A 19,629-nucleotide genomic window follows, 5' to 3' on the forward strand; every position below is an offset into this window, starting at 1 on the left:
CCATTTGATTCTCCCAGTTTCTCCTCCGACACAGCTGCTCTCATGATGCAACCTTCCACAACAGTGCTTCCAAAATGTCTTCCTTTTTCCTTAATCGAGGATTGCCCCCCCCCCCCCCCCCACCACCACCACCACTGTGGTTGACAGGGCCCTCAACCACGTCCGGCACATTTCCCGCACCTCTGCCTTCACCCCTTCCCCTCCCTCCCAGAACTGCGACAGGGTTCCCCTTGTCCTCACTTTCCACCCCACCAGTCTCCACATCCAAAGGATCATCCTCCGCCATGTCCTGCGTGATGCCACTACCAAACGCATCTTCCCCTCCCCGTCAGCATTCCGAAGGGATCGTTTCCTCCGTGAGACCCTGATCCACTCCTCTATTACCCCGATACCTTGGCACCTTCCCATGCAATCACAGGAGGTGCACTTTTACCTCCTCTCCTCACTATCCAAGGCCCCAAACACTCCTTTCAGGTGAAGAGGCGATTTGCTTGTAGTTCTTTCAATTTAGTATACTGTATTCGCTGCTGAGTATTTTCCAGTACTTCTTGTTTTTAAATCTCCTCTCAATCTCCTTTTCTCCCAGAAGAACAACCTCAGCTTCTCCAATTTAACCTTGTAGTTAAAATCCCCCATTGCTGGAACCTTTCTGGTAAATCTCCTCTGCACCGCCTCAAAAACCCTCACATCCTTCCTAAAGTGTGACCAGAACTGCACACAATACACCTGTTGATCAATTTTTACCATTTTCTGTAATTTCAGATTTAGAGCATCCGCAGTATTTAGCTTTTGCTCAAGTGCTGCAATTGTTAATTAATAAGTGAATATTTTTACTTCGTTGTATTTCTTTTGGGCCTCCTTATCTCGAGAGACAATGGATACGCGCCTGGAGGTGGTCAGTGGTTTGTGAAGCAGCGCCTGGAGTGGCTACAAAGGCCAATTCTGGAGTGACAGGCTCTTCCACAGGTGCTGCAGAGAAATTTGTTTGTTGGGGCTGTTGCACAGTTGGCTCTCCCCTTGCGCCTCTGTCTTTTTTCCTGCCAACTACTAAGTCTCTTCGACTCGCCACAATTTAGCCCTGTCTTTATGGCTGCCCGCCAGCTCTGGCGAATGCTGGCAACTGACTCCCACGACTTGTGATCAATGTCACACGATTTCATGTCGCGTTTGCAGACGTCTTTATAACGGAGACATGCACGGCCGGTGGGTCTGATACCAGTGGCGAGCTCGCTGTACAATGTGTCTTTGGGGATCCTGCCATCTTCCATGCGGCTCACATGGCCAAGCCATCTCAAGCGCCGCTGACTCAGTAGTGTGTATAAGCTGTATTACTTGTAATACGTTGTATTACTGCCCTTTTTTGGCTCAGATCTGCAAGTAAATGCTTTTGTCGATCGCCGCGGATTCACAGTGCGCAAGCGCAGTCTGAACCGCGCCGAGAATTCTCACTGCGCAAGCGCAGTTCGAACCTCGCCGCGGAGACTCAGTGCGCAAGCGCCGTCTAGGGCTGGGGTTGCGATGTGTCATGGCGTCTGCAGTGCTGTTCCGAAGTGTTCTCAATCCCTTCAGACAAAGGCTTTCTCTTAGCCAGAGCATCCTATTCACACAAACTAGGGAGAAGAAAAGATGGATGAAATCTTACATGTTACTAATGGAAAGAAAGAAGAAACTTGAAGGACCTCCACCCCTTAAACCCCGGTATGAATGTGCGCGTGCACCAGGCCTCAGCTTTTTGCTTACCCTAGTGAATGGATGTTCTGCGTGATAAAATATGGATTTGCCTATGCTTTTATGCACTTTAATATATTATACTATTTATGTTGTACGTTAGAGCATGTTGCATTTATGTACGACGTTTAACAGAAGTTTCAAGGTATTTCACAGAGCTATAAGAAAAATGGTCAAGCCAATGAAGGAGATTTTAGGAGAAGTGATGAAAAGTTTAGTTAGGTGGATTTGAAGAGGGCATGGTTGCCAGTTTTGAGGAGCAGAGGTGGAGGGATGTCTAAGAGGCTGGAGTCAGAAGAATGGAGACTTCAGCGCATTGTAGGAGGGCCAGGAACCATTGTAGATCAGCAAGGACAGGGATGATGGATGAGTCGAACTTAGTGCAGCAGGCTATGGGCACCAGAGTTTAAATAAGGTGAACTTTAGGGAGGATGGGCAACTAGTCAGGAGAGTGTTGGAATAGCTGGGTCTGGAGGTGACCAAAGCATGAATGATGATTACTGAAGAAGGTCAGAGATGAGAGATGTTACAGAGGGAAAGTAAGGGGCAGAAGCTCAACTTGAATCGGGCACAGAGGTTGCAAGTGTTCTGATTCAGTCTGAGACAGGCAATGGGACTGTCATTGCCAAGGGTACAAAACTCATGGCAGAGGCTGAAGATGATATCTGTGGTCTTGCCAGTTTTTAGCTAGAGGAAACTGCGACTTATCCAAGACTGGATGTCAGACGAACTGTGAGACAGTACAGAGGCAGTGAAGGAGTCAAGAGAAGTGGTGGAGAGGTAGAACTGCATTCTCTCGGTGTATGTGTGGAAGCTGACCCAATGTCTGTGAATGTTGCCAAAAGATAGTGTGTAGTAGAGAGGGCCAATCCTGGATTCTGTGGGAACTCCCAAACTGATGGTGTGGGGATGGGAGTGGAAGCTATTTCTAGAGATGCTTTGGCTATAGAACACAGTTGCAATATAATATGCTGTCAATAGTTTAGAATTATGAGATTCTGTAATCAAGATCCTAATCTATACTATATAAATATATCATACAAATTTGTATAGTACTTCTATGACCAAGAATGCTAAACTGCTGTATTATATTCTATACTCATAACTCTGTGATTGTCCTATTAAGCTGTCAATGTCACTGAGTAAGAGAATATCAGATAGAGTATATCTCTGAGCACTGGTGGCCCACTAATGCAGCCAACTAATATAGTGATGTATTGTGCCATGGAGTGGTAAGATGTGATTCTCATGACAAAATCTTGATTTGTTTGAGGGAGTGTAAGCATCAAATAGAGGCTAGTGATTTCTCACAGAGAAGGAAGGAAAATTGGCAGATGAGACACCTGGGACCTCTCATCTAGCAGACAGGACAGAGTGGTATTGCCAAAATTCCTGAGGCTGGTTTCCAGATTTGCCATAGGAGTACAGTTTTTTAAATTTATACTGTATTTTCTTTGAACAAAAGTATCAAATATAGTTGATCCAAAATAGGGAACAACAATCTATGCTGTGAACTAAATTTAAAATATTTTGTTGTATTGTTAGCTCACAACAGCCAAACTGGGACTATCATGCTGAAGTAGAGGCCTTCGGTCAACGTCTTCATGAGAATTTCAACCTGGATCTTCTCAAAATTGCATTCATCAATCCCTGTTACATTACGTTTGAGGAAGCACGCCGACGGGAACTCAGACTGGAAAGAGAGGATATTGCATTAAATCTCAAAGACAATCAGCAGTTATTTGAGAAAGGCTCATTGTTTGCAGATGCTTACCTCCAAGACTGTTTCAGTAGTGCCTATCCAAACTTGCCTGTTGACGGTGTTAAGGCACTTACTAGTCACATCACAGGGTCACAGATTTTGTGCCATGTTGCCAGGAACTTAGCTGTGGAAGACTTGATACTAAGTGCAGAGTTCCCAGTGCCACAGGAGGTTTTACAAAAGACATTCTTTGCTGTTGTTGGAGCTTTGCTTGAGAGCAGTGGACCTGAAAGAGCCAGCTTATTTATCCGGGTAAGATAGTGGGGCAGTAATGGTGGGGGTTGGGGCGTGGATGATATTGCACATGTCAATAATAACAAGAGACTACATTGGGTGCAGTGACATTTGCCTGAGGTTCAAGCAGATTTACAGGTTGTGTGAGCAACAACAACTTGCATTCAAGCAATTTATGTAGCCCTGCTAATATAGATAAAATATCCCAAGGTGCTTCACAGAAGCATAATCAAACAAAAATGGATGACATGACAGCAGGAGGATCCAGCAGGAGGAGCCAGAGAGGACACAGATTTAAGGAATTGGCAAAAGACCCAGAGGGAAGATGAAAATTTTTTTAAATTGTGAATTGTTATAATCTGGAATTAATTGCCTAAAAGGGTGGTGGAATCAGATTTAATAGCCCCTTTCAAAAGGGAATTAGATGTATACTTTTTTATATTCATTTGTGGGATGTAGGCATTGCTGATGAGGCCAGCATTTGTTGCCCTTGAACTGAATGGCTTGCTAGGCATTTTAAGAGTCAGCCACATTGCTGTGGGTCTGGAGTCACCTGCCAGACCAGGTAAGGATGGCAGATTTCCTTCCCTAAAGGGCATTAGTGAACCAGATGGGTTTTTACAACAGTTGACAATGGTTTCATGTTCACCGTTACACTTGTGTTTTTTAATTCCCAGATTCATTGAATTCAAATTTCACCATCCTCTGTGGTGGGATTCGAACCCATGTCCCCAGAGCAGTAGCCTGGGTCTCTGAGTTACTAGTTCAGTGACATTACCACTAAGCCACTGCCTCCCCATTTGAAAATAAAAAATAAATGCAGGGCATTGGGGAAAGAGCAGGGGAATGGGACTAATTGGACAGCTCTTTCAAGGAGCCAGGACAGAGTTCAATAATTTCAGAGCATGACGGGCTCCATTTTACTTTTATTTTCAGTTATTTTTTTTCTTTTTCCTTTTTTTAAATTTTTTTTAATGTTTATTTTATTTCATCTTAGTTTGTTCAGTTTGCTTACCCACTGTTTTTTTCATGTTTGTACTTGCGGCTGTTTAATTTTCAGTCTGTTAACACCCTATCTGTACTAATGCTTTGTCTTTCAACACACCATTAACATATTGTTTGCCTTTGCTCCACGACCTTCTGGTCAGCTATTCTGTGACCTTGTCCTATTTACACCTTCTCCTTTGTTATCTCTTGCCCCACCCCCGCTTTACTTGCTTATAGCCTTTTACATTTATAATATTTGTTAGTTCAGAAGAAGGGTCACTGACCTGAAAAGTTAACTCTGCTTCTCTCTCCGCAGATGCTGCCAGACCTGCTGAGTATTTCCAGCATTTCTTGTTTTTATTTCAGATAGAGTCATTGTCATTTATGGCACAGAAGAGGCTATTCGGCCCATCGAGTCCATGCTGGCTCTCCACAGAACTATCCAGTCAGTCCCACTCCCCCGCTCCTTCCCCGTAGCCCTGCAAGTCTATTTCTCTCAAGTGGCCATCCAACTTCCTCTTGAAGTCACTGTCTCTGCCTCCAGCACCCCTATGGGCAGCAAGTTCCAGGTCAATAGGGACAGGTGGGGATGTTTGGTAGGAATGTGGGATTAGTGTAGGATTAGTATAAATGGGTGGTTGATGTTCGGCACAGACTCGGTGGGCCGAAGGGCCTGTTTCAGTGCTGTATCTCTAATCTAATCTAATCTTAATCTAATACCACTCACTGTGTAAAAAAGTGCTTCCTCATATTCCCCCTGCATCTCTTGCCCAAAACTTTCAATCTGTGTCCCCTAGTCCTTGCACCATTAGTTAATTAAAACAGTTTTTCCTTGTCTAACTTAACTAAGCCTTTCATAATCTTGTACACTTCTATTAAACCTCCCCTCAATTTCCTTTGCTCCAAGAAGAATAAGCCCAGCTTTTCCAACCTAAACGTACAACTAAAATCCCCCCCATCTCTGGAATTATTCTGATAAATCTCCTCTGCATCCTGTCAAGGACCCTCTCATCCTTCCTGAAGTGTGGTGACCAGAACTGGAAGCAGTACTCCAGTTGGAGCCTAACAGAGCTTTCTAAAGGTTCAGCATAACTTCCCTGCTTTTGTACTCAGTGCCTCTATTTATGAAGCCCAAGATCCCATATGCTTTACTAACCACTTTCTCAATATGTCCTGCCACCTTCAAAGGTCTATGCACCTGCACCCCCAGGTTCTTCTGTTCTTGCACACTATAGAACTTTGCCATTAAGTTTATATTGCCTCTCCCCATTCCTTCTGCCAAAATACATCGCCTCACACTTTCTTTCTTCTTTCTTTTGGGCCTCCTTATCTCGAGAGACAATGGATACGCGCCTGGAGGTGGTCAGTGGTTTGTGAAGCAGCGCCTGGAGTGGCTATAAAGGCCAATTCTGGAGTGACAGGCTCTTCCACAGGTGCTGCAGAGAAATTTGTTTGTTGGGGCTGTTGCACAGTTGGCTCTCCCCTTGCGCCTCTGTCTTTTTTCCTGCCAACTACTAAGTCTCTTCGACTCGCCACAATTTAGCCCTGTCTTTATGGCTGCCCGCCAGCTCTGGCGAATGCTGGCAACTGACTCCCACGACTTGTGATCAATGTCACACGATTTCATGTCGCGTTTGCAGACGTCTTTATAACGGAGACATGGACGGCCGGTGGGTCTGATACCAGTGGCGAGCTCGCTGTACAATGTGTCTTTGGGGATCCTGCCATCTTCCATGCAGCTCACATGGCCAAGCCATCTCAAGCGCCGCTGACTCAGTAGTGTGTATAAGCTGGGGATGTTGGCCGCTTCAAGGACTTCTGTGTTGGAGATATAGTCCTGCCACCTGATGCCAAGTATTCTCCGAAGGCAGCGAAGATGGAATGAATTGAGACGTCGCTCTTGGCTGGCATACGTTGTCCAGGCCTCGCTGCCGTAGAGCAAGGTACTGAGGACACAGGCCTGATACACTCGGACTTTTGTGTTCCGTGTCAGTGCGCCATTTTCCCACACTCTCTTGGCCAGTCTGAACATAGCAGTGGAAGCCTTACCCATGCGCTTGTTGATTTCTGCATCTAGAGACAGGTTACTGGTGATAGTTGAGCCTAGGTAGGTGAACTCTTGAACCACTTCCAGAGCGTGGTCGCCAATATTGATGGATGGAGCATTTCTGACATCCTGCCCCATGATGTTCGTTTTCTTGAGGCTGATGGTTTTCTTGAGGCCTCACACTTGTCACTACTAAATTCTGTCACCTGCCTGTCCGCTCCACTAGCCTATCTGTGTCCTGTTGCAGGCGGTTCATATCATCACTGTTTGCTGCACCTCCAAGTTTGGTGTCATCGGCAAATTTTGAGATTCAACTCTGTATTCCAAGATCCAAGTCATTTATATATAGCAATGAAAGTAATGGTCCCAGCACTGACACTTGGGGAACATTGACACTTGTCGCCACCCTCCAGTCGGAAAAGCAGCCATTTCTGTCTTTAAGCGAGTGTTTTTTATCCAATTGGACACTGAACCTTCTATTCCATGATTTCTATTCAGTTTTGTTAAGCAGCCTTTTTTGTGGTACCTTATCAAATGCTTTCTTAAAATCTATATAAATAACATCCACCGCATTCCCTTCATCAACCTTCTCTGTTAATCAAAAAATTCAGTTCGATTAGGCAAGCATGATGATGGGCTGAATGGCCCCCTGTGTGAACCATTGAAAAGTTATGGCACAGAAGGAGGCCTTTTCAGCCCATCATGTCTGCGCTGGCTGAAAAAACTAGCCACTCAATCTAATCGCACCTTCCAGCACCTGGTCCACAGCCTTGCAGGTTACAGCACTTCAGGTGTATGTCCAGGAACCTTTTAAATGAGTTGAGGGTTTCTGCCTCCACCACCAATCCGGGCAGTGAATTCCAGACACCCACCACCCTCTGGGTGAAACAGTTTTTCCTCCTGTCCCCTCTAATCCTTCTACCAATTACCTTAAATCTGTGCTTAATAATTAATATTTCTGAGACCAAAAAAGGGAGACATTGGTGGGGGGGGGTGGGTAAGCAAAAACCTGGTCAAAGAGATGGGCCTTCAATGAGGAGAGGAAGATAATGAGAAAATGGGTTTATGTCAGGAATTCTATAGCTCTCCCCCCTATCACAGACCTTATGTTTTGTTCTTCCACCCCTCCCCCTTTCACTTGCTCAAAACCTATTACATTTCTAACCTTTTGCCAGTTCTGATGAGAGGTCATTGAACTGAAAAGTTAAATTTGTTTCTCTGTCCACAGCTACTGCCAGACCTGCTGAGTATTTTCAGCACTTTGTTTTTGTTTGTGTCTAACTAAACAGTTAAACACAAAGCCAAAGAACAAGGACAATAGAACCCAGCATGTTTCAAATTTGGCAAGAGTTGATCTATTCTGGTTGAACTTTTAGCTTTCGATTTCTTTAATATCTTTTGGTCAATGTTTGTGCTTAGTGAGGTGAGAGATGTTAGCGATGGGAAATGAAATTTTTTTTGACATTTCTTTAAGCCAGCATTAAAGTTCTTCTACACCACATACAGTAAACCCAGGTGCAGGGTAAAACTCCCTCTATTTTTCCCCACTAATGTGCTTTAACCCCAAAACTCAATAATACTTCCTACATCAGCCAACCTTATTGCTTCTTTGAGATTGCTAAATTGTGGACAGTTTTATGCTGCTGCATTGAGATTATTGCAAACTCATTTCACTAGAGTCATTTCATTAATATGCAGTGCATTCAAAATGCAAGTCCCAGCTATATGAGTACTAGCTCCTATCAAAGTACTAGGGGGCACCTAGCAACCATATTCAAGTGTTTTTAGGAGGCAAGAAAATTGGTAGAATCTTCTAAAATAAATAATGCCTCTATTCTTGGAGGACTGCATGGTAAACTCAGATGGAATGACCTGAATTTCAAATTCAGCCCAGAGTGAAGGAATTAAAACCTCCTTTGTCAGCTTTAAGAGTCTTGAGTAAAATGAATTTGACTGTCCACTTGTTGAGAGGAGGTGGTGGTGGGATAGGGAAGAATCTGAACTATAAACTGCTGGATCCGTCATGGGAGGGAGGAGGGAGCAGCTGATGATTTCTAATCATGTCCAGATTTAAATATTTGTGTATGTTGCTGTATTCAACAGTTATTACACTACGACTGTACAGTCAATGCAAAATGGTTTTACTTGAAACCAATGCTAAGCATTTGTAGAGTAAATTCCGAGTATCGGCTTGACTTGGTCCTGGATTTAGAGTACAATTTATTAACATCTGTGCAAAGCAAAGCTGCTTAACACTGGCATGACAGTTGTAGTATGTATGTAGGCTCAATTAACTAGCTAAAACCTTGTAGTTTACCAGCACAGGGGACTGTTAAACTTCCTGGCACTTGTCCAGTCAAGATCCCCCTATTCATTAGGGCTTTGGCTTTCATTTATAGAGAGTTGAATTGGAAGATTCCAGTGACAGGTCTGAGCTGGGCTGACTGGTCGGTCATCATCGTGCCCTGCCTGGGTCAGTTAATGGATTATCGCATATAAAAGCAAAATACTGCGGATGCTGGAAATCTGAAATAAAAACAAGAAATTTTGGAACCACTCAGCAGGTCTGGCAGCATCTGTGGAAAGAGAAGCAGAGTTAACGTTTCGGGTCAGTGACCCTTCATCGGAACTGTTCCGATGAAGGGTCACTGACCCGAAACGTTAACTCTGCTTCTCTTTCCACAGATGCTGCCAGACCTGCTGAGTGGTTCCAGCATTTCTTGTTTTTATTAATGGATTATCTAATCTACCATGGAAGATTCCAATTGTGTATCAACAGGTGTTTTGGAAGCAATTTGGTCCCAAAAAGTCCACCTCCGCCACCCTCCCCTACCACCTGTCAGTTTCTCATTAAACTATTGAATCGGAAAAAGCTTGAAACTGATTCTAGATGCAAGTATGCTGTTGTCAGCACTGATATCCTTTGTGGCACATAAGGACAAGAATCACCTTGCTCTCAAAGGAAAAATTGATCTGTATTTTGCACACTCTATCATTTTTTATTTACTTGTAATGCGTAACAGTAACCTTTATGAACTCATGTTGCTGTTCTGCAGATTACAAATTGCTGTCACATAGTTTCTTTTCCTGTCTTTTTTTATTCATTCATGGGATTTGGGCGTCACTGGCCAGGCCAGCATTTATTGCCCATCCCTAATTGCCCTTGAGAAGGTGGTGGAGCTGCCTCCTTGAACCGCTGCAGTCCATTTGGGGTAGATATACCCACAGTGCTGTTAGGAAGGGAGTTCCAGGATTTTGACCCAGCGACAGTGAAGGAACAGCGATATAGTTCCAAGTCAGGATGGTGTGTGACTTGGAGGGGAACTTGCAGGTGGTGGTGTTCCCATGTATTTGCTGCCCTTGTCCTTCTAGTTGGTAGAGGTCGCGGGTTTGGAAGATGCTGTCTAAGGAGCCTTGGTGCATTGCATCTTGTAGATGGTACACACTGCTGCCATTGTGCGTCGATGGTGGAGGGAGTGAATGTTTGTAGATGGGGTGCCAATCAAGCGGGCTGCTTTGTCCTGGATGGTGTCGAGCTTCTTGAGTGTTGTTGGAGCTGCACCCATCCAGGCAAGTGGAAAGTATTCCATCATAGTCCTGACTTGTGCCTTGTAGATGGTGGACAGGCTTTGGGGAGTCAGGAGGTGAGTTACACGCCTCAGGATTCCTAGCCTCTGACCTGCTTTTGTAGCCACGGTATTTATATGGCTACTTCAGTTCAGTTTCTGGTCAATGGTAGCCCTTAGGATGTTGATAGTGGGGGATTCAGCGATGGTAATGCCATTGAATGTCATGGGGAAATGGTTAGATTCTCTCTTGTTGGAGATAGTCATTGCCTGGCACTTGTGTGGCGCGAATGTTACTTGCCACTTATCAGCCCAAGCCTGGATATTGTCCAGGTCTTGCTGCATTTCTACACAGACTGCTTCAGTATCAGGAGTCACGAATGGTGCTGAACATTGTGTAATCATCAGCGAGCTTCCCCACTTCTGACCTTATGATTGAAGGAAGGTCATTGATGAAGCAGCTGAAGATGGTTGGGCCTAGGACACTACTCTGTGGAACTCCTGCATTTATGTCCTGGAGCTCAGATGATTGACCTCCGACAACCACAACCATCTTCCTTTGCGCTAGGTATGACTCCAGCCAGCGGAGGGTTTTCCCCCTGATTCCCATTGACCTCAGTTTTGCTAGGGCTCCTTAATGCCATACTCGGTCAAATGCTGCCTTGATGTCAAGGGCAGTCACTCTCACCTCACCTTTTGAGTTCAGCTCTTTTGTCCATGTTTGAACCAAGGCTGTAATGAGGTCAGGAGTTGAGTGACCCTGGCAGAACCCAAACTGAGTGTCACTGAGCAGGTTATTGCGAAGCAAGTGCTGCTTGATGGCACTGTTAATGACTCCTTCCATCACTTTACTGATGATAAAGAGTAGGCTGATGGGGTGGTAATTGGCCGGGTTTTGTGTACAGGACATACCTGGGCAATTTTCCACATTGCAGGGTAGATACCAGTGTTGTAGCTGTACTGGAACAGCTTGGCTAGGGGCGCGGCAAGTTCTGGAGCACAGGTCTTCAGTACTATTGCCGGAATATTGTCAGGGCCCATAGCTTTTGCAGTATCCAGTGTCTTCAGTCGTTTCTTGATATCACGCAAAGTGAATCGAATTGGCTGAAGTCTGGCATCTGTGATGCTGGGGAATTCAGGAGGAGGCCGAGATGGATCATCAACTCGGCACTTCTGGCTGAAGATTGTTGCAAATGCTTCAGCCTTATCTTTCGCACTGATGTGCTGGGCTCCCCCATCATTGAGGATGGGGATATTTGTGGAGCCACCTCCTCCAGTTAGTTGTTTAATTGTCCACCACCATTCACAGCTGGATGTGACAGGACTGCAGAGCTTAGATCTGATCCGTTGGTTATGGGATCACTTAGCTCTGTCTATTGCATGCTGCTTACGCAGTTTGGCATGCAGGTAGTCCTGGGTTGTAGCTTCACCATGTTGACACCTCATTTTGAGGTATGCCTTGTGCTGCTCTTGGCATGCCCTCCTGCACTCTTCATTGAACTAGGGTTGGTCTCCTGGCTTGATGGTAATGATAGAGTGGGGGATATGCCAGGCAATGAGGTTACAGATTGTGGTTGAGTACAGTTCTGCTACTGTTCATGGCCCACAGCGCCTCATGGATGCCCAGTTTTGCATTTCTAGATGTGTTCGAAATCTATCCCATTTAGCACGGTGATAGTGCCACACAACACGATGGAGGGTATCCTCAATGTGAAGGCGGGACTTCGTCTCCACAAGGACTGTGTGGTGGTCACTCCTACCAATACAGTCATGGACAGAAGCATCTGCGGCAGGCAGATTGGTGAGGATGAGCTCAAGTATGTTTTTCCCTCACCACCTGCCGCAGACCCAGTCTAGCAGCTATGTCCTTTAGGGCTCAGTCAGTAGTGGTGCTACCGAGCCACTCTTGGTGATGGACATTGAAGTCCCCCACCCAGAGTACATTTTGTGCCCTTGCCACCCTCAGTGCTTCCTCCAAGTAGTGTTCAACATGGAGGAGTACTGAGTCATCAGCTGAGGGAGGGTGGTAGGTGCTAATCAGTAGGAGGTTTCCTTGCCCATGTTTGACCTGATGCCATGAGACTTCATGGGGTCTGGAGTCGATGTTGAGGACTCCCAGAGCAACTCCCTCCCTACTGTATACCACCGTGCCACCACCTCTGGTGGGTCTGTCCTGCCGGTCCTGTCTGCCAAATGCACCAAGTCTTGAAATGCTAACCATAATCAGACGCATATTGAAGTGATCCATGCGCAATTTCAAAGGGCAGTGCGTTATTAAACAGGGAAGTATTTCATCCGTGCAGAGGCATTTTGTAACTTGATAATGTGCAGATATTAGCTGAGTTAATGTAGGAAGGAAACCAGTAAACAAATGTTGTTGTACCTGTAGCAGGTCAGCATATGTTGTATAACTCTTGTGTTGTTCCTGTTGTGTCTGACTCGGCATGGTGTTGCAGTTGTGTACGATTTGACCTGACAATGGAAGTAACAACGGATGCTATTTTTGACTGGTCATGTCATTAGCATGGTACTACATGCAGTCTCTTTCTGTCCTGTGAGACTAGTGATTCAAATTAATTGAATGCTTGTGGATGTTTGGGAGGGGGATGGGAACCGGACTTGTAGTCCAGGGACCAGTGGGTCCACTCAGAAAGACAAAGAGTGTAGTGAGGTATTGGGGAAGGTAGCACTGTCGCAGAGGACAGATGGGCACGGAGAAGGGTTAAAGTGCGTATACTTCAACGCAAGAAGCATCAGGAATAAGGTGAGTGAATTGAAGGCGTGGATGGGCACTTGGGACTACGATGTTGTGGCCATCACTGAAACGTGGATAGGTGAGGGGGAGGAATGGTTCTTGGAGGTACCTGGTTATAGATGTTTTCATAAGATTAGGAATGGTGGTAAAAGAGGTGGGGGGGTGGCATTGTTAGTTAGAAATAGTGTAACAACTGCTGAAAGAATTTTCGAGGAGGATCTGCCGACTGAGGCACTGTGGGTTGAGGTCAGGAACAGGAAAGGAGCAGTCACCTTGATGGGAGTTTTCTATCGGCCCCCCAATAGCAGCAGGGAGGTGGAAGAGCAGATTGGGAAACAGATTTTGGAAAGGAGCAGAAGTCACAGGGTAGTAATTATGGGGGATTTCAACTTCCCAAATATTGATTGGCAACTCTTTAGATCGAATAGTTTGGATGGGGTAGTGTTTGTGCAGTATGTCCAGGAAGCTTTTCTGACTCAGTATGTAGACTGCCCGACCAGAGGGGAGGCAATATTGGATTTGGTACTAGGTAATGAACCAGGGCAAGTGATAGAGCTGTTGGTGGGCGAGCACTTTGGAGATAGTGATCACAATTCTGTAGCATTCACTGTGGTAATGGAGAGGGATAGGTATGTGCAACAGGGCAAGGTTTACAATTGGGGGAAGGGTAGATATGATGCTGTCAGGCAGGAACTGAGGAGCATAAGTTGGGAGCATATGCTGGCAGGGAAGGGCACGGTCGAAATGTGGAACTTTTTCAAGGAGCAGATAGTAGGGGCCATTGATAAGCATGTCCCTGTCAGACAGGGAAGGGATGGTCATGTGAGGGAACCGTGGTTGACAAGAGAGGTTGAGAGTCTTGTTAGGAAGAAGAAGGATGCGTATATAAGGTTGAGGAAAAAGGGCACAGGCATAGCTCTGGAGGGATACAAGATGGCCAGGAAGGATCTGAAGAAAGGGATTAGGAGAGCTAAGAGAGGGCATGAAAAATGCTTGGCGGGTAGGATAAAAGAAAACCCCAAGGCCTTTTACGCGTATGTCAGAAATATGAGGATGACAAGGGGGACCGTAGGTCCGGTCAAGGACAATAGCGGGAGACTGTGTGTTGAGCCGGAAGAGATAAGTGAGGTTTTGAATGAGTACTTCTCTTCGGTATTTACGAATGAGAAGGGGTGTATTACTGAAGAGGACGGTGTGAAACAGACTGGTAAGCTCGAGGAAGTGCTCGTTAGGAGGGAAGATGTGTTGGGGTTTTTGAATAACTTGAAGATAGACAAGTCTCCCGGGCCTGACGGGGTATATCCAAGGATGTTATGGGAAGCAAGGGATGAAATTGCAGAGCCGCTGGCAATGATCTTTTCATCTTCTCTGTTGACGGGGGTGGTACCAGGTGATTGGAGGGTGGCAAATGTTGTGCCCCTGTTCAAGAAAGGAAATAGGAACAACCCTGGGAATTACAGGCCAGTTAGTCTTACTTCGGTGGTAGGCAAGTTGATGGAAAAGGTGCTGAGGGATGGGATTTCTGAGCATCTGGAAAGACACTGCTTGATTCGGGACAGTCAGCACGGTTTTGTGAGGGGTAGGTCTTGCCTCACAAGCCTGATTGAATTCTTTGAGCAGGTGACCAAGCAAGTGGATGAGGGTAAACCAGTGGATGTGGTGTACATGGATTTTAGTAAGGCATTTGATAAGGTCCCCCATGGTAGACTTATGGAGAAAGTCAGGAGGCATGGGATAGTGGGGAATGTGGCCAGTTGGATTAAGAATTGGCTAACTGATAGAAGGCAGAGAGTGGTCTTAGATGGTAAATACTCAGCCTGGAGCCCAGTTACCAGTGGCGTGCCACAGGGATCAGTTCTGGGTCCTCTCCTGTTTGTGATTTTTATTAACGACTTGGATGAGGAAGTCGAAGGGTGGGTCAGTAAATTTGCAGATGATACAAAGGTTGGTGGAGTTGTGGATACCGAGGAGGGCTATTGTCGTCTGCAAAGGGACTTGGATAGGTTGCAGTGCTGGGCTGAAAAGTGGCAGATGGAGTTTAACCCTGAAAAGTGTGAGGTCGTCCATTTTGGAAGGACAAACACGAATGCAAAATACTGGGTTAACGGTAGGGTTCTTGGGCATGTGGAGGAGCAGAGAGACCTTGGGGTCTATGTGCATAGATCGTTGAAAGTTGCAACTCAAGTGGATAGGGCTGTGAAGAAGGCATATGGGGTGTTAGCGTTCATTAGCAGAGGGATTGAATTTAAGAGCCGTGAGGTGATGATGCAGCTGTACAGGACCTTGGTAAGGCCTCATTTGGAGTACTGTGTGCAGTTCTGGTCGCCTCATTTTAGGAAGGATGTGGAAGCCTTGGAGAGGGTGCAGAGGAGATTTACCAGGATGTTGCCTGGAATGGAGAATAAGTCTTACGAGGAAAGGCTGAACATTCTAGGCCTCTTCTCATTAGAACGGAGAAGGATGAGGGGTGACATGATAGAGGTTTATAAGATGATCAGGGGAATAGATAGGGTAGACAGTCAGAAACTTTTTCCCCGGGTGGAGCAAAGCGTTACAAGGGGTCATAAATTTAAGGTGAAGGGTGGGAGATATAAGGGGGATGTCAGGGGAAGGTTCTTTACCCAGAGAGTGGTCGGGGCATGGAATGCCTTGCCTGGGGAAGTTGTTGAGTCAGAAACTTTAGGGACTTTCAAACGGCTTTTAGATAGGTATATGGATAAAGGAGAATGATGGGGTATAGATTAAATTGTCCTTGACAGAGGACAAAGGATCGGCACAACATCGTGGGCCGAAGGGCCTGTTCTGTGCTGTATTTTTAAAAAAAAAATGTGTAACAACCAATATCAGCTCCTGGGATTTTTGCTTCTGCCTTCTCTTTTGAATAGATTATCTGACCCTAAAATGTATTTTCTGATTTATTGATTTTTTTACAGGATTTCCTGATTACTCAGCTTATCGGCAAAGATCTGTTTGAAATCTGGCCTCTTGTTAATCCCATGGGACTATTGGTAGAAGAGCTGAAGAAGAGGAACATGTCTCTTCCTGAGTCCAGACTGACCAGGCAGTCTGGAGCCGGCACTGTGCTCCCGGTGTTTTTCGTTGGACTGTACAGGTACATGATGAATGTTGGTCAATGTATTGTGGAGTAGCTATGAACTATAACCTTTTAGGGTTAATAAATCCAAAAGGAGCTGCTGTAAAAATGCATGATATTATAGTCTTTGTATTTCATATTCAGTTTCATATGTTCATTTGTTCTTTCCTACCAGTAGTGCAGATGTACTGTAAACTGTAAAACATTGACTTTAGTTCAGTGAAGAGCTGTTGAGAAGTTTGGAAATTGTTAGCTGATATAGAATAGAGAAGCCTACTGTTAGCTGTTTAGAACAATGAGATAAATCTTGAAAATTGCTAATTTGAAGGATTGGGGGGTGATGGGAGAGTGTTGTGGGAGACTTAAGATTTGTTGATTGTCGGAGGCAAGATTTGTGGGTTGCTAAGTGGAAGGACGATTTTGTGGCTGCTTATTGGAGGTGGCAGTGAGAGTTGTTGATGGGATGAGGAGGTGGGGATGGGGGTAGTTTGTTTGCCAATTAGATGTGATGTGTTGGGAGAGGATTTCAGGGTTGCTGATTCACACAGTGAGTGGGTGAAGAACCATGGTGAAAACTTGTACCACACAGCTACATTACTTTTAAGAAATGCTGCATTTAAAGATGATCAGCTGCCAAAGCTCATGTTTAAAACACTAATTAAACATGTGCGAGAGCTAACCTGATGGTGATGTGCTGGTTCACTGATCAGGGAATGGTAAGAAATAAGTTCTGTTCTTAACCAGACATACCAACCCCGCTGTCTCAAATCAAGAGACAAACTCATAAGAGTCAATATTCTTCTATAAAAATAAATTGCTTTTTTTTTTCAAACGTAAACCAATATAGATTGACAGTGACCCTTAATTTTGCTTAGAAATCCAAGAGTTGGCAAGTCCGCCTTACTGGTTTTTTTCTCGACATAAGTTACTTAACAATAAAAACAAATCATCTAATGCCGTTGCCAGGCACATATTGTACAGTCTAAATTTTATACAGCATTGCTATTATGGAAAGGGTTTATTGTCTTTTTAATTTGTTCTCGAAATGTAAACATTGCTAGCAAGGTCACATTGATGGCCCATTCCTGGTTCCCTAGTAAGGTGTTCATGGGCCACCTTCTTGAACCACTGCAGTCCTTGTGTTGATAGTCCCATGATGGTGTAGATGGGGAGGCTCTTGACCTAGCAACAATAAAGAAATAGTGATATATGCCCAAGTCAGGATGATATGTTACTTGTCTTTCTACGTGGTATATCTTCTGGGGCTAGCTGGAGTTGTTAAAGTAAGCTTGGTGGCTTGCTGCAATTCATCTTGTACATGATACATACTGTAGTTACAAGTGTGCCGGTGGCAGGTGTTGAGTTCGGTAGTGGTGTCGTGGTGGGCGGCGCAGTGGTTAGCACCGCAGCCTCACAGCTCCAGCAACCCGGGTTCAATTCTGGGTACTGCCTGTGTGGAGTTTGCAAGTTCTCCCTGTGTCTGCGTGGGTTTTCTCTGGGTGCTCCGGTTTCCTCCCACATGCGAAAGACTTGCAGGTTGATAGGTTAATTGGCCATTATAAATTGCCCCTAGTATAGGTAGGTGGTAGGGAAATATAGGGACAGGTGGGGATGTAGTAGGGATATGGGATTAGTGTAGGATTAGAATAAATGGGTGGCTGATGGTTGGCACAGACCCGCTGGGCCGAAGGGCCTGTTTCAGTGCTGTATCTCTTAAAAAAAAAAAAGATCTGGTGAGCTGGTTGTATCTGCCACTTGTCAGTCCAAGTCAGGATGCTGTCTAGGATACAGTAATTTGCCGTGGGTTGCTTCCATATCGGGGAAGTTATGAATGGAGCTGAGTAATGTGAATCAGTCAGTGAACAGCTTAACTTCAAATCTTGTAATAGGGAAGATCATTGCTAAAGTAGCTGAAGTTTTTGGGTCGAGGATGCTGACTTGAGGAACTGATGCAATGATATCTTGTGATTAGCCTGTGACGAGAGAGAAGAGCTGACTAATGGAGAGTGAGGAAAGTGTCTAAAACGAATAGAAGACATTGGGTAGAGTGAGATGCAGTTGCTGTATTAATTGACAATAGAGTTGGGGGGAAGGTGATCAACTCCTAAAAACACAATGCTATTTAAGAGGAAAAGTCTGTTCTCTTGGGTGATTCAAAATAAATTGCATATATTAAGTATTTATAGAATTGTCATTTATTTCGCTCAAATAAAAGTTTGATCCAAAACTAAGATGCCCTTTGGACTTCCAACTTTCCAGGCATGTGCTTTCATTTTACGGTTTTGTTCAGCTTGCCTACACGACTAGATATTTTCCAATTGACTGAGCTAGATGAAGTGGTGAGTCAAATGGTTTGTGAAATTGTTACTTGCTGAACTGTTCAAGTTTCATATAAGTAACTCATCAATTTGCCAAGTTATACTTGGTTTTAAATCAGCAATAACATCTGTCAGGCATTTATACTGGAAATGAGAAAGTCCTGACCTGGAAATGTTGGTATTAACAGATGTCCAACATCTTGTTGCAGTGATAAACAGCTCATCGCAGAAGGACCTGGTGAAACTGTGTTGTCAGCTGAAGAAGAGGCAGCGCGAGTGGCGCTGCGGAAAATTTATGGCAGTACAGAAAACAGACCACCGTGGGATTATTCAAGGCCCACAAAGCAACATGTGACAGTCAAGGCTCTGAGCAGTTAATGTGCTGAACTCGACCTATGTTTCTCACATCATTCAAATATTATTTCTGGTTATGGGACTTTTTAACCATTATGCAATTATTCATCATTTTGCAGCTATAATAAAGACATTCAAAAATCAGTTTTCAGTATTTATTGTAAAAGTATTTAAAGGAAGCTGGATCCTAATATTGTGTACATTTCGGGTCGTCATGTTAGAAAAAGGATATAGAGGCACTGGAGAGGGTGCAAGAAAGATTTGCAATGGGATACCAGAATTATGAGCTCATAGCTCTCACGAAAGGATGAACATGCTGAGTCTTTTTTCGTGTGAATGGAGGAGATTGAGGGGTGATCTGATAGAGGCCTTTAAGATTATGAAAGGTTTTAACAAAGTGGACACAGAGAGTGTTTCCACTTGTGGGGGAGACCAAAACTCGAATCCATAAATATAAGATAGTCACCAAGAAATCAAATTGGGCAAAGAAGTTTCTTCTATTCTCTAAGAGTGCTGAGAATATGGATCTGTACCACGGGGAGTAGTTGAAGTGAATAGTACAGATGCATTTAAGGAATTCAGTTTACAAAGAACTGGCACTGAATGATGTGATGTTACTACTGGACCAGTCGTTGTACCAAAGTTAGCTAGTAGCAGTATCTGGCTAAGCATATGAGGAAGAAGGGAATCGAGGGTTATGCTGATAGTTAGATGAGGAAGGATGGGAGAGGCTTGAGTGGAGCATAAACGCTGGCATGGACTGGTTGGGCCAAATGGCCTGTTT

The 19,629-nt window shown here is 44.8% G+C and overlaps 1 protein-coding gene across 1 annotated transcript; it reads left to right on the forward strand.

The window, feature by feature from the left end:
- Positions 1-1,484: 1,484 nt before the first annotated feature.
- Positions 1,485-18,989, forward strand: mrpl44 (mitochondrial ribosomal protein L44). The gene is made up of 4 exons (XM_068041518.1): positions 1,485-1,698; positions 3,274-3,742; positions 16,013-16,191; positions 18,701-18,989. Exons 1-4 carry the CDS (start codon positions 1,526-1,528, stop codon positions 18,867-18,869), a joined length of 990 nt encoding a protein of 329 aa, XP_067897619.1. The 5' UTR covers positions 1,485-1,525; the 3' UTR covers positions 18,870-18,989.
- Positions 18,990-19,629: the final 640 nt, after the last annotated feature.

Source organism: Heterodontus francisci, chromosome 11 (assembly GCF_036365525.1).
Source record: "Heterodontus francisci isolate sHetFra1 chromosome 11, sHetFra1.hap1, whole genome shotgun sequence".
Classification (NCBI taxonomy): domain Eukaryota; kingdom Metazoa; phylum Chordata; class Chondrichthyes; order Heterodontiformes; family Heterodontidae; genus Heterodontus; species Heterodontus francisci.